This window comes from Oreochromis niloticus, linkage group LG20, assembly GCF_001858045.2.
Source record: "Oreochromis niloticus isolate F11D_XX linkage group LG20, O_niloticus_UMD_NMBU, whole genome shotgun sequence".
Classification (NCBI taxonomy): domain Eukaryota; kingdom Metazoa; phylum Chordata; class Actinopteri; order Cichliformes; family Cichlidae; genus Oreochromis; species Oreochromis niloticus.
The window spans coordinates 15,592,524-15,605,414 of record NC_031984.2 but is presented as its reverse complement, the minus strand read 5'-3'; the positions used below and the strand labels follow the sequence as shown (position 1 = coordinate 15,605,414).

Genomic DNA, 12,891 nt, shown 5'->3' with positions numbered 1-12,891 from the left:
GAGGACTGTGGGTTCACTGTTAGGGCTATCAATCAGAGAAGGCTGCACAATTGAAACTGATGCCCAAAACTGTCACTGCACTGTCAGCTTGTCTATCTATCACATTCATTTCAAAAAGCAAAACGCTCGAACCTGGAGGTCACATTCCCAAACCTCACAAAATCATTATCTCCTTCACCTGATCCCTCACTGTGTTTCTGATCTAGACTTCTTCAGATAGGTGATTCCTTTTTCTCCAACGACCTAGTCGTGTGTTAAGGCTTGAGCTCTTCTCCATTTATGCATTTTAAGTGGCCAAAAAACAATAAATATCCTACAAATATCTCCAACTTCAAGTTTATTTAAAGTATCGGAAAGAACAGTTTCGTTAAATGTGTATTTATTCGTGGAGAGTGCCAGCATACACGCGGCTGTGTCAGTTTGTGTTGCATTTATCGCTTTGTGATTGAAATTGGGAGCAGACCTGCGCTCTTCCTGAGTTAATTAAAACGCCCCCCTGATTGGACGGGCAGATAATCCCGACGGGCCTCGTGCTCCTACTAACTTGCAAGCAGGGCAGAGCGCCAGTCACAATCTGCCCAAGGCGAGGGAGGGCAAGAAAGACGCGCGAGAGGAAACCGACCGTACGAAAGGGACACGAGCGCTCCGGTCTCAACGAGCACAGTTAGAGAAGTGTTGTTGAACGTGGGCTATGCGCGCAACAAGGGGGGAGCGCAGTGTACAGAGGAGGTGAATGCATGTAGAAGCTTCAGATTCACAGCCTCCTTCTTGAAGAGTCACTGCACTGACAGAGGAAAGGAGTGAAGAAGGAGAGGAACTCCTTGGAAACAGCAACTCTTGGAGAGAACTACGCGAGAACACGCTACAGTTTCCAAAACAAAAGCTAGGATAAAGGATAAGGATAAAGGAAGCGCGGAAGAGTAGACTTTTCCTGGTCAAAACCTGCTCTGGAAGAGAAAATGAATGTCAGCGAAGAGAATCTGCTCAAGTCCATCAGCAACGACGCGCTCCTCGACCTGACGCAGCGCTACGGGCAGTCAGCCTTCGGGTTTGGCGCTGGCCATGGTGCTGGAAGTCCCGGCCGGTACCCGCTTACACCTGCCACCGATTTCCTCTCCGGGCAGACCGCGAAGTCCAACGAGAGCGGCGGGGAACACACAAGCGACGACGAGGATGGCTTCGACTCGCTGGAGTCCCGGAAAAGGGGCTCGTCATTTGGGGACGACAAGCCCGGAGGGGCCCTCGCCAAGAAGACCAAGGAGCAACGGTCCCTGCGGCTCAGCATCAACGCCCGCGAGAGAAGGAGGATGCACGACCTGAACGACGCGCTGGACGGCCTGCGCGCCGTTATTCCCTACGCCCACAGCCCCTCGGTGAGAAAACTCTCCAAAATAGCCACTCTCCTCCTGGCCAAGAACTACATCCTCATGCAGGCGCAGGCTCTGGAGGAGATGAGGCGGCTGGTGGCGTATCTGAACCAAGGACAGACCATAACTTCACCGATCCCCACCGCCCTGGCGCCCTTTGGACAGGCTGCCGTATACCCCTTCTCGGGTTCTGCACTCGCCACCTGTGCCGAGAAGTGCACTACTTACTCTGGGGCACCGTCGAGTCTCTTCAAACACTGTAACGACAAGCCTTGATTTGCTTTAACTCTCTTTCCTGAACTTTTAGCCTACCTATACTGCACCCGTGTCGGTCTCTCACCCACTCTAGTTATTTTAAAATCATTCTGTGGAAAAAGGAAAAAAAAAAAGAAACGATTTTAGTCTAATGCATAATCTTAAGATATGGTTAAGTGAGCATATTGCAATGTTTCATCCAGATTTAACTGACGCTACATAGAAACTGAACTGCTTAGGCCTTCTTTTAGGATGACGTCCCTGTTACTTTGTCGCTTGTACTTTACAAACACTTACAGGCCATGTCCAAATTTGGGTAAATTTGAGAAAGCTTTTGTTATCAGCTCATTTGTAATCTATGCAACATTCAGTAACAACAACACGAAACCAGGAAACGCGACCTAATGCCACAACATTTAGATTTGAAACCGCAATTAAGGCTTCCCCTGACTGACTATATGATGCTATGTAGGAGGGAAAAAACACAACCTTATGTGATTCTGACTGATATTTTCTGATACCATGTGTTGACAGGTTTGTTCTTATTTTACGTTACTGCACATCTCTCATGATTGTATTGTACAACTTTAAAAAAAAATCACTTGCTTCAAGCCCGGTTATCTTAATGGTTATATGACTACAGCCTATCAACTGAAGAAGCGTTTTGGTTGTGTTGCAACATGGATTTCATATATTGTTTATATGTCTTTATAATTAAAACACATATCTATGCTCGGACTCGGTTTGCTTCATTTCAACAACAACGCCACCGCTTTAAAACAGTTTTGCACGAGACACACCGCTGATATGATATTAAAACGTCAGGCAGTGTAAAAGTACACACTTTACTTAATTTAAAATAAATTATTTCAAATACATTCTGCTTATATTTATGTTCCAGATAACAATGCCGTGTGTTTTAGGAAACCCTGAAAAAGCTAACACACTTTTAACGCATCTATTTTTCAAGACCAACAAATGGGAGAATAACGGTGCATTGTAGCCACAGACAAATTTTATATGTGAAAAAGGAAAAAAAAAAAACCCTCTCAAGCTGCTAAAATGATCTCTACTTCTTACCCTCTGAGTTGAACCCCCCCACTCACCCCCCAAAAATGAGTTGGCATTTTTCTGTTCTTGCATTTCAAGCCTTTGACATGAAGAGATGGGTCTAAACGAGCTCAGTGGGGCTGGTGGGGCCCGTTTGGCACGCAGTGGGGTCGGTGGCGCTGAAGGGAAGTACGCAAGAGCCGCCCGGGGCACCCAGGACCTGTCTCTGGTTATTTGGGTGATTGCATGCTTCCTTGGCGGGCTCTTAAAGCCTGGACGGCTATTAACACGATTTCTGCTCCTGTCTCTTTGGTAGACAATTCACTGAACGTTACAGGGCCAGCTCCCCTTTGCAGGTTGGGCACTAGATGAATTTAGAGCAAAGTATATACATATTTAAAAAGAAAATATGCTTGGTATTTGTACTGGTCAGAGAGAAGTGATATTCACATTCGTGAAAACAAGCATTTGTCTTTGTTTTTGATCATCTCTAACTGTCTGATAGTATCTCTGTTTGGCACACTAATAACAAGCCCATGTTATCGCTAAGTGTACATATCAGCGCTTTATTATTTCTCTTTTTAGTTATATTAGTGTTTATATGTTAATGTAAATAGTCATGTTTCCATTTGTGGTTTTGGGGTGTAAATAAAAACACCTAACATCACAAAATATATTACATATTTAACCTATTGATCTGGAAATTAACACAGAACAAAGATCCACACAGTAGTAGTGGATTAAATAACGCTTCCATTAGACTGATTACAATTCTAAACCATTAGGTAAATGTGCTCTTTTTCAATCACCACCGGCCTGAAAAGTACTTTGATTTGTAAGAAAAGACTTAGAAAAGAATGAAAGAAAAAAATGAGTAACACCAGAATAAATGTTGCCTTTAATCTCACAGGTGCTTTTCCTACACTGACATATTCACACTCATTTGTGTTCTTTCTACTTGCTCTGATGAATACATTAAACCAGACATTTGTTCTTGAGCAGTCTGGTAAATCTAGTCAGAGACTAAGTGATCCACCACAGTGTGTCTCTCTTACAATTTAGATACATGTCACAACAACAGGCCACCCATGGCATCTTAAATGGGACCTCTGATGACACATGCCTTGTCTGAGGCCCCGTGAGACAGTTAGGACAGCGGAGATGAAATGTGACAAATGCTGCCAATGATGTGAGGACTCCGGCCCTGCGCTTCATCAGTCCCTGTGCAGCCTAATAGCCATAAATGAGACTTGCTTTTGTGTACCAAAGGTTGGGTGGTCACTTTTCCTCCCTATAGGCCTCACATGTCGAGCTACTAAAATATATGTTATATTTTGGCACCTTATTATCTTAATGGCCATCAGCGTGCATAGTGGTAGTGTGTTATTTGACACGTTGGCTATACATTAAGACAGATTTGCGGTTTTGCTGGTCTCATGGTGTTGTTCCCTGACGCTTTAGCCAGTCAGCAGTGGATTAAGTGTGTATAAAATAACCATTTTTCTTCATTTTTCTGTATAACGAGGGCAATTTTGTAGGTTATGTATGTGTAAACTACTTTTTATTTGTGTGTTTTACAATTTTTGTAAATGTAAATCAGAATCTGAAGATGCGGGAAGTGGCAAACATTTCTTTTTCTTGTTGTGTAACATGTTGACTGCTCATTTAATTTGCTGATAAAAAGACTCAAATTGAATAATATTTCATAATTAACCATGTAATAAATGTATAATTACATGGATAATTAATGTGACTTAAAGTAAGTGTCTAATGCAATATCAAAAAGTACAATTTGGTGTTTAAAAATATTAAAATTAAGAGAAACTTACATATCTTTTTTCATAACATACAGTAAAATAAAAAGAAAGAATAAAACAAACACATGAAAAGTATTTTTAGCCGTACAACTAGAATTATACAAACCCATTAATTTTGGATGCAACACAGAAAATAGATACATTTATGGATATGCTCCGGGCAAGGTTAAAAACAAAATCTGCCACATGTTTCTGAAGGCTACAATTATAAAAACAAGATTTAAAGTCATCATTTAAAACTATGAATGAAGTACAGTGAAAGACAGTTATGTGTACTTATATTCCTCATCTGGACCTGTCTGATCTGTTCTACCATGACAGATTGTGGAGTCACCTCACACACAGAATTTAAAAATAGTCATATTAACCTGCGTCATCACTGTCCTCTCCTTACAAAAACACATTTTCAAACAGGTAGTGGGAGTACTGCAGTTGAACGTAGATTCATCTGTAAATATGAAATGATAATGATATAATCCATGTATTTCAAAGTGTTGAAAGAAAATATTTTACTATAAATGCATTGTAGTATCATATATCATATATTAAGATTCCAAACTATTATTGCTGCCTTTTCTCACCTATTTTCTCTTGTTGACAGTGTATTTATTCAGAGAAATCCTCAGTGCTTTACCACTCTCACAGCCCAGTGTGGTGCAGGAGTACGGACAGACTGTGTGATGTCTGTAAACATTTGTGTTTGCTCTCGGTGGGATAGAAAGGGAGTGATTTCATTACCATGGCTCAGAGCTTTGAGGTATGTTTGTGTGCTTTTCTCCAACCCGATGGTATAGTACTAAAACCATATGCCCTTAAGTGCGTACCTCTGCCTAATGCATCTGACAGCGCTGTTTTCTCTAATTAAGTTCTCTCCATGTGCAAGCTCATGTGTCTGATGCACATTGTAGCACTCCGTTTGTGTAGCCCAACACACAAACTGTACTTACAACAGGGGCCTTGAAGGAAAATGAACACCCTTCGACTCTGATTAAGCTTACAGCGGGGGGACCAAAGGGTTTATTAAACATTAGAGATTTTTTGTTTTCATTAAAATGCTCTCACAGAAGCATAGTTGAGGCTTTGTATGCGAAGTGGCATTGAAGACTTGTTTTTATGCAGGTTCCTGAGAGGGGGAAGGGGCGAGGATGTGAGATAGAGAATAGACCTAGACAAGTGGATGCGTGCGCGGGGGGTTCATCAGTGTGTGGAGTGAAAAAGAGGGCACAGCACGTGGAGGAAGAGATGAGGTGCTGAGGAGAAGAGAGCGCCAGAGGTTGCACTGTAAGGATGCCCCACATTCACCCACCCAGCCACCCGTGGACCTCCAACTTCTCTGCTTCACTATGACATCACACTTTGTCGTCCCTCCCAGCCCCGCCTTGTCGGAAGCGATAAGCGGGTGAGTCAGTTGGTTCCGAGGAGCCATGTGATTCGGGGCGACGTTCCTACAAGTGCAGCGGGACGGGCCAGGGCCTTTCATTCGTTAATCAGATGTCTAAAGGGGGGTTGGAGAGGGGATGTCTGTTTGTATGTGTCTGTGTTTTTGTGCATCGCGTGAATGTGTGTGTGCGGATGCCCGTGTTTTGTGCTCATATGGCTGAAAACCCTTGAAACATGGCAGCCATGCAAAGCGTTTTGCCTATCGCCACAAGGCACCTGACACGACGCATGGTAGACCCAGACAGTGTGGCAGGGGCCAAATTGGGCCTGGTAGGGGGGAGAGGAGCTGGGATAGGCAGCACTTGATGACAGCAGTCTGAGCCATTGTTGAAAATGATATCCTAGGCCGCAGTTACCCTCGTTTTTTGTAGATCCCAGGACATTTTGATTCTCAAAGGCACAATTTTCTTTCAAGACCTCTTTTGCACTTTGCTAAAGCTTTTCTCGCCCTTACATTCTCCTGCTAACTTGCCTCTGTTTCTCCTCCTCCTGCAGCCCCTCCCCCTTTTTCTATCCCTGTGCTCATCACACTCTTTCTCCTTTAGCTTCTTGTCTTGACAGAGGATATGAGCTGACAAACGGGGGCATCCGTTATTGTAGTACAGCCTAATCTCTGTAATGGCCCCACACATACATAACTGGTGGTGGGCAAACACTAGACATACACAGACACATACACATAGACACGCAAACACACCTCAACTTACTAGACAAATGTACATGAATGCCCTGGAGTCAGCAATCAGCAAACCCTCCATCACACTGTATCTCCTTCTCGTCCTAAAGACTTACCCTAACTTTAAACACTTCTTGCCTAGCACTAACCAGTACTCCAACTTTAAACCACATCTCAGCCATTCAGTTTTAAGAATTATCGACAAGGCACGTAATGCGGAAATAAAGTATACACGCATCTACACACACACTTTCACACACAGGCCCCAGCACCCCTCTCGCTGCTCAGTACCAGCTGAGGAGCACCATGGTTTTGTGGGGAGCAGGGGGAGCTCGTTATCCTCATTAATTAATGACAAAAGCGATGTAATTGGCCATCCATAATCCTCCATGCGGAGACGGTGTGACAGGCAGGGCCGGGACCATCCTCTACAGCGAGTGCTACTCATAAACACACACACCGAGGGTAAATGAAGACACATTTCGTCCTGTTTTTGTGTGTCAGTATTTATGTGTGGCTTCTGATGCACATTAACTGAAAGACAAAGTGATACCAAAGGTTGCAAGAAGAGGGAAGTGTGACCCTGTGTGTTTCCACAGCTTCGGTGTAATTTTACACAAATGAAGAACATTTCAAAGTGTGTCACTTGGTTTTTTAATTCTCATCTTATTGTACTGTTTAAGGCTCCAGTGGGCCCAGGCTGGAGCACCACACTGCAACATGCTGTAACCCCCCCACTCAGGATGAAAAGACAAGATTAATGGCACTTCCTGTCGCTGACGATCTTGCACTAGCCTAATTAAAACCACTGGAACATGCGCGTAGCCAAGGATCAGTGGCTTTTAATGAGGAGCTTGTAGGCTGATTTGGGCCTCATTTTCTGCTTAATAAGGCCGGTTTAAAAAGTAATTTTGGAGGGATGTGACTCCTTTAAACCTGCTCATTATCAATGATAGCGCTTCACTTAAGTACTTCAGGAAACGCTGTGTTTAATTAATATTGTGTCGCGCACGTGGATTAGCTGACAGGCTGGAATGGTGGAGTGCAAGCAAGTGAGCAAGGGAGCTGGAATTGATGAAGAACTTTCAAGGGCACTGATTTCATTAAGCAGCTTCATTACAGCCCAAATAACTCTTCATGTCATTTCAGTGCTCCAGTCACTCTTACTGCACACATACACACACATACACACACACTCACACACACACAATAATCCTTTGCCGAACAAGGAAGGTGCAGCAACAATTTTTACATTTTAAGTGAAAAGAAAGACAATGACAGTTTTGCTTCAGGTGATCTTGATGACACCCGTTCTCAACCTGACAGTGTTTTTCTATTCTTTCTTTGTGCAGTGCTGCCAAACAGAATTAGCAACACTGCATTTTACCATGTTACGTGTTTTGTTTTGTTTTTTTCATTTTCTCCTCTTCCCACAGCTTTTTCTTTGAAAGCTCATAAACATTAAGGTCAAGCAGTTTAAGGGCTTGTGAGTGCTGTCACAACTTTCATTGTGCATTTCTAACCCACCCACAATACAGAGGCTACACAAAAGCTCTTACAGCCTCTTTATCCCATTGTGTTAATCTTCTTAGCCCCCTGACTTCACTGTTCAATATGTATAGAGCAGAAAAGAGCTGGACTTCAGGGGCTTTGAGTGTCATACAGCTCAGGCTCTGGGATTTTCTTCACTCTAGGACCAATAACCACAAACAATCAGTCGGAGGACTGTGCTCTGTTACAGTAGGCTGTTAAACCGAGACAAGTGTACATCAGTCATTCTGGATTCCAGCAGCTGATGGTGTTCATTTTGTTTCATTTGATGTGTAAAATTTGTTTTGGTGTGGGCAATGTGTGAAAATGTGCTTAGACAAAAAGACCCCGAATGACTTAACGCAGTGGTTCTCAGTGATTTTCTGGCATGCCCCCCTCACTTCTCAGTTCACTTCTCACAACCCACAATTTTTGTCAATGATTAACAGTAACAAAATATCCAAGCTAGCTTCTAGTTTCATAAAACTCAATCTGATAGCATTAGCAAACTGCTTACTGTTCTTGTTTAAAAAGGTAATTCATTCATATTTTTCCGCCGATCATCCATGCCCTACATGCAGTGGCTCCATGTCCTGCCAGTGTGGCCATCCCACAGTTTGAGAATCATGTAGTTTGTGATTTCAGGAGGAAAATAAACTTGCCAGCATCAAAGGAGTGACAACACCAACATCAAATGTTCAAAATTTCATAGCAATCACAAGCTGTTGAAATAGACCAAAGTCGTGGCCTAACTGACACAGTTAGAAAATACTTCATTCATGACTGCTGAAAATCACAAATGCGTAAAATCCTCAAAGCTAACTGAAAAAGTGAACCCAAAATTATGTTTCTCTAATTAACCCTTTTATTGGACAGATAGTAAATAACTTCTGTTTCTTTAAGCTGCATGACAAAGAAAAAGAAACTGTGTTTATGACTCATTCTGGGGCAAGGAGAGAGAACTTCAGCGAAAAAAACAAGCTTTACATTCTGGGGAAGAGAAAAATTGGAAGATAGACATGCTCGGTTTAATCTCCAGAATGGGAAACTGCTTACATTATTTTTCGCCATGCCTTGTTGATAGTATTCACACTGTACAACATCCTATCAGGTAATATCACAGTCTTTGAGGGATTAGTGGGAATAAGAGGGCTTTTATTCTGTTTTGTGGAAGGGATAATTCCTCTGAAATTTTCGAACATTTTATTACTAATATGAAAATGGATTGAAGAGTATTTGGGGTTTTTTCATGCTTAGGTTTCTCTGGGACAGTGCAGTGGACAAGCAGGGTGATTTCAGTGATTGACAGCGAGAGGAACAAACAAACAGACAGACGCTTTATTCTCAGAGAGGTTGGGTTTTAGCATCACTGTTATGCAATAAAGCCTCTCTCTTTCTCTCTTAGTAAGAAACAGGGGTTTTCAAGGCTTTTGATTTTTGCCACCTTCTTGATGTAGCATCTTGAGCTACATAACCAAGTTAGCTTCTGGCTGCTAATGCTAATCCCACAGTGGTTAATACAGGAGCTCTAGATAAGCCATGGCTCCACTCTATTGTTATTCCTTTTTCATACAATACAAATAAGAGGATAATAATGCCAGATATGAACCCCGGAGACTGCTATTGTTCTCTATTTGTTTTTGATCCTGAGTCAAACGGCAGAAAAACACCTCTTGTTTGTTTCTCCAGTATCTCTTGTTGTTTTTGTTTTGCTATGGTGAATATCTGGAAAGAGATGAAATCATATGTGAGACCTACTAAGCACAGCACTGAAAACATCATCTTGTTAAAAGACAATATTGTTCTCAGCTAATGAATCAATCAACTTATCTAACTGCCAAGCTCCTGTATATAAATCATTCATTATCAATGCTCTGGTAACCTTCCGGTGTTATCTCGGAGGTCCAATTGTCATCCCTCAGGTCTCCTGTCTCAAGGTTGATCTGCACAGAGGATGGACAAGAGACAGCTGCCCATCAGTCTCCTGCTACAGCAGGTCATTAGAGCACAGCCTGTGTTTGTGTCTATGTGTTTGTCATTTACAGGTTTAATTAGACAGTGCTGTTAATGGAGGAGATGACTTTGGGGCCGTGGATGAATGACACTCCCTCATCTCAGGCTGCAGGGCTACAATATGTTTCGCTAAGAGTAGAGGAGGGGAGCTAAAGATGGAGAAATGTGTTAGAGGAGTGGCGATAAAGCAGAAGGAAGGAGTGACGAGTGGGTCATATTGATATTATTTATGAATGGATGACTCTGTGTGTGTGAGTATGTGTGTGTGTGTGTTTGGTAATGGAGCCCCATACTGTATCACCGTTGGTCCAGGTCACCTGCCGTTCACTCTGTTGTGTTAAGGATTATCCCAGGAAGTGAACTGGAGCAACAATAATGTGAAGTGTGCCTCTTACTGTAAGCTCACCCAGGAGTTGCTGACACACACACACACACACACACACACACACACACACACACACACACACACATTTTCTGGTTAGGACAGCCCTTCCCCTCTCACAAACACACAAAAATTACATACTGTAGTTCATCTGCAACCCATGATGGTGATTTGAATGTTCCATGTTAGGAGACATGATTTAGAGTGTTACCCGCAAATCATGTATACACAGTATTACTGGAGATCAATATTTTTAAATCTAATACATACAAAACTATCTACATATAAAATAAACAAATAAAGACAAGATTAAGCCACTCTATAATACATTATGGACTTCAAAAAGTACAGGATAATAAAGATATCAAGATTTTATTTTCTGCAAAATTACCATGAACTTGAGTTGGATGTTGTAAAGACCTTTCTTTTCACCAAGGAACAGAATTATGCTATCATCCACTATAGTTGGTCTGGTGCTTCATACTTGATTTGGTGTTGTTTACGTAATAGTAAATTCCTTTCATCAATTACTGAACTTCCTGTGTTTTTTATGTTAGTGAAGAAAATGTCCGTCTCTAACATCACCCTGGACTTCATGTTGACAACTGTCCATGAAGTTGCTTACCAATCAACAGTCCAAATACATTTGATCCATGAAATTATTTATACAATACATTTGTTAAAGACCTTGAATTAAAGCTTGAAGTCTGCAATTCAAGTATTTATTGCATCACAAATCCTTTGTGCTGGTGGCAAAAATTTGAAAACTGCATCATTTTCCAAATACTCATGGAACTGAGAATATCCTACAGTATAATTCATTTAATGTATGAATAAATAGAGATAAATAAATAAGCAGATTAATTGAGCCAAATCTTTGTACCCAGTGGTTTATTTCATATTTTGCCATTTCATAAGAGTCATAATCCAAAATCCCGCAGCACATTTGGAATATGTCCATACAGGTGACTCTGTGCTGAATCACATTAAAAACATGTTTTTGCCTCAAACAAACTGCACATGAATAAATTAATTTATTACTACTAAGAATGAAAACAATAAATATCACTAATCCAATGCTATCAGTTATAATGTATCTTCTGTTAATACTGCAGACAGTAAAATCTGTATTTGTGATATAAAAAAAAAAGGAAATAACATGGGATACATTTATGTTATCTTCCTCTTTTACACACACACACACACACACACACACACACACACACACACACACACACACACAAAGAGCGAGACAGAGAGAGAGAGCGAGATAAAAAGTCCTGTTTCCTTCACTTCAGAGGACAGTACATTGATTTAATTCATTCCCTTGAGACTTGTCATCACCATAACCAGCAAATTCCTAGAAGACTTAACCTACACAGGGTAAGTAGGTCCTCACAGTGACTTAATAAACATGTACGTCCTCACAGAGCCAGTAATACGAGTACAAACATACACACACATATACACACACACACATTTCTGATCTTCCTCATAAGGTGAACATGGGATTTCTGGTAATGTCCCAGCTCCATTTTCATTTTAATCACGACAATGGGATCAGACAAGCTAGTGGGACGGGCTTGGCCTGGCTTGGTTGATTGTTCTGATTGAGTTTTCTTTGTTTGGCAGATATGTAATGCAGCCTGCTTAAGAGGATTTGATAAGGGGAAGGAGGTTATTGTGTGATTTAATCATGTTCACTGAGGTGAACCTGCACTTATCTACTTCCTGACAGGCAGAAAGTGGTCTTAATATTTCAGCACAGACAGGGACAAGTTTGTTGGTATTATCAACATTCTGTCGCTATGCTACAGTATGCAGCAGTGCATAGTTTATGATAGGATCTTTCAGCCATTTTTCATATGGTTGTACATAACTTTAGGACAGCGTTCCTGATTGTGTAGGATTAGAGGTAGGTGACAGAAATAAAACAAAAGGGATTGATATTGATATATGTTGTCAAAAGTATTTAAAATTGTAGGTCAGCAATATTCTATCATTTTCAGAGAAGAGACAAAATAAAACATATTTGATGCCCCAACCCTGTCTGACACAACAAGCCTGTTCGTTACACACAAAGATCTAAATAAATAAATAAATACATTTCCTGAAATACCTGGAAACTCTATTTTTAGAAATGTTAATTAAACAGAAGTAAATGGTACCTTTATGTGAAATTATCTTCAGCTGTGTATGTGATGTTTAACTGAACATTTACACACCCAGTGCATATCCTACTGCTGTAAATATAATCTACCATACTCTCTTTCATCATCACCCAGTGTGGTTATGCAGTTCACTCTTAATTGTTTTGATAATAATGCAGGTTTATAACCCTGGCTGTGGTGGCACAAGCAG

The 12,891-nt window shown here is 41.3% G+C and overlaps 1 protein-coding gene across 1 annotated transcript; it reads left to right on the top strand.

The window, feature by feature from the left end:
* Positions 1–510: 510 nt before the first annotated feature.
* Positions 511–2,360, top strand: bhlhe23 (basic helix-loop-helix family, member e23). The gene has a single exon (XM_005448790.4). The coding sequence runs from the start codon at positions 960–962 to the stop codon at positions 1,641–1,643; it is 684 nt and encodes a 227-aa protein (XP_005448847.1). The 5' UTR covers positions 511–959; the 3' UTR covers positions 1,644–2,360.
* Positions 2,361–12,891: the final 10,531 nt, after the last annotated feature.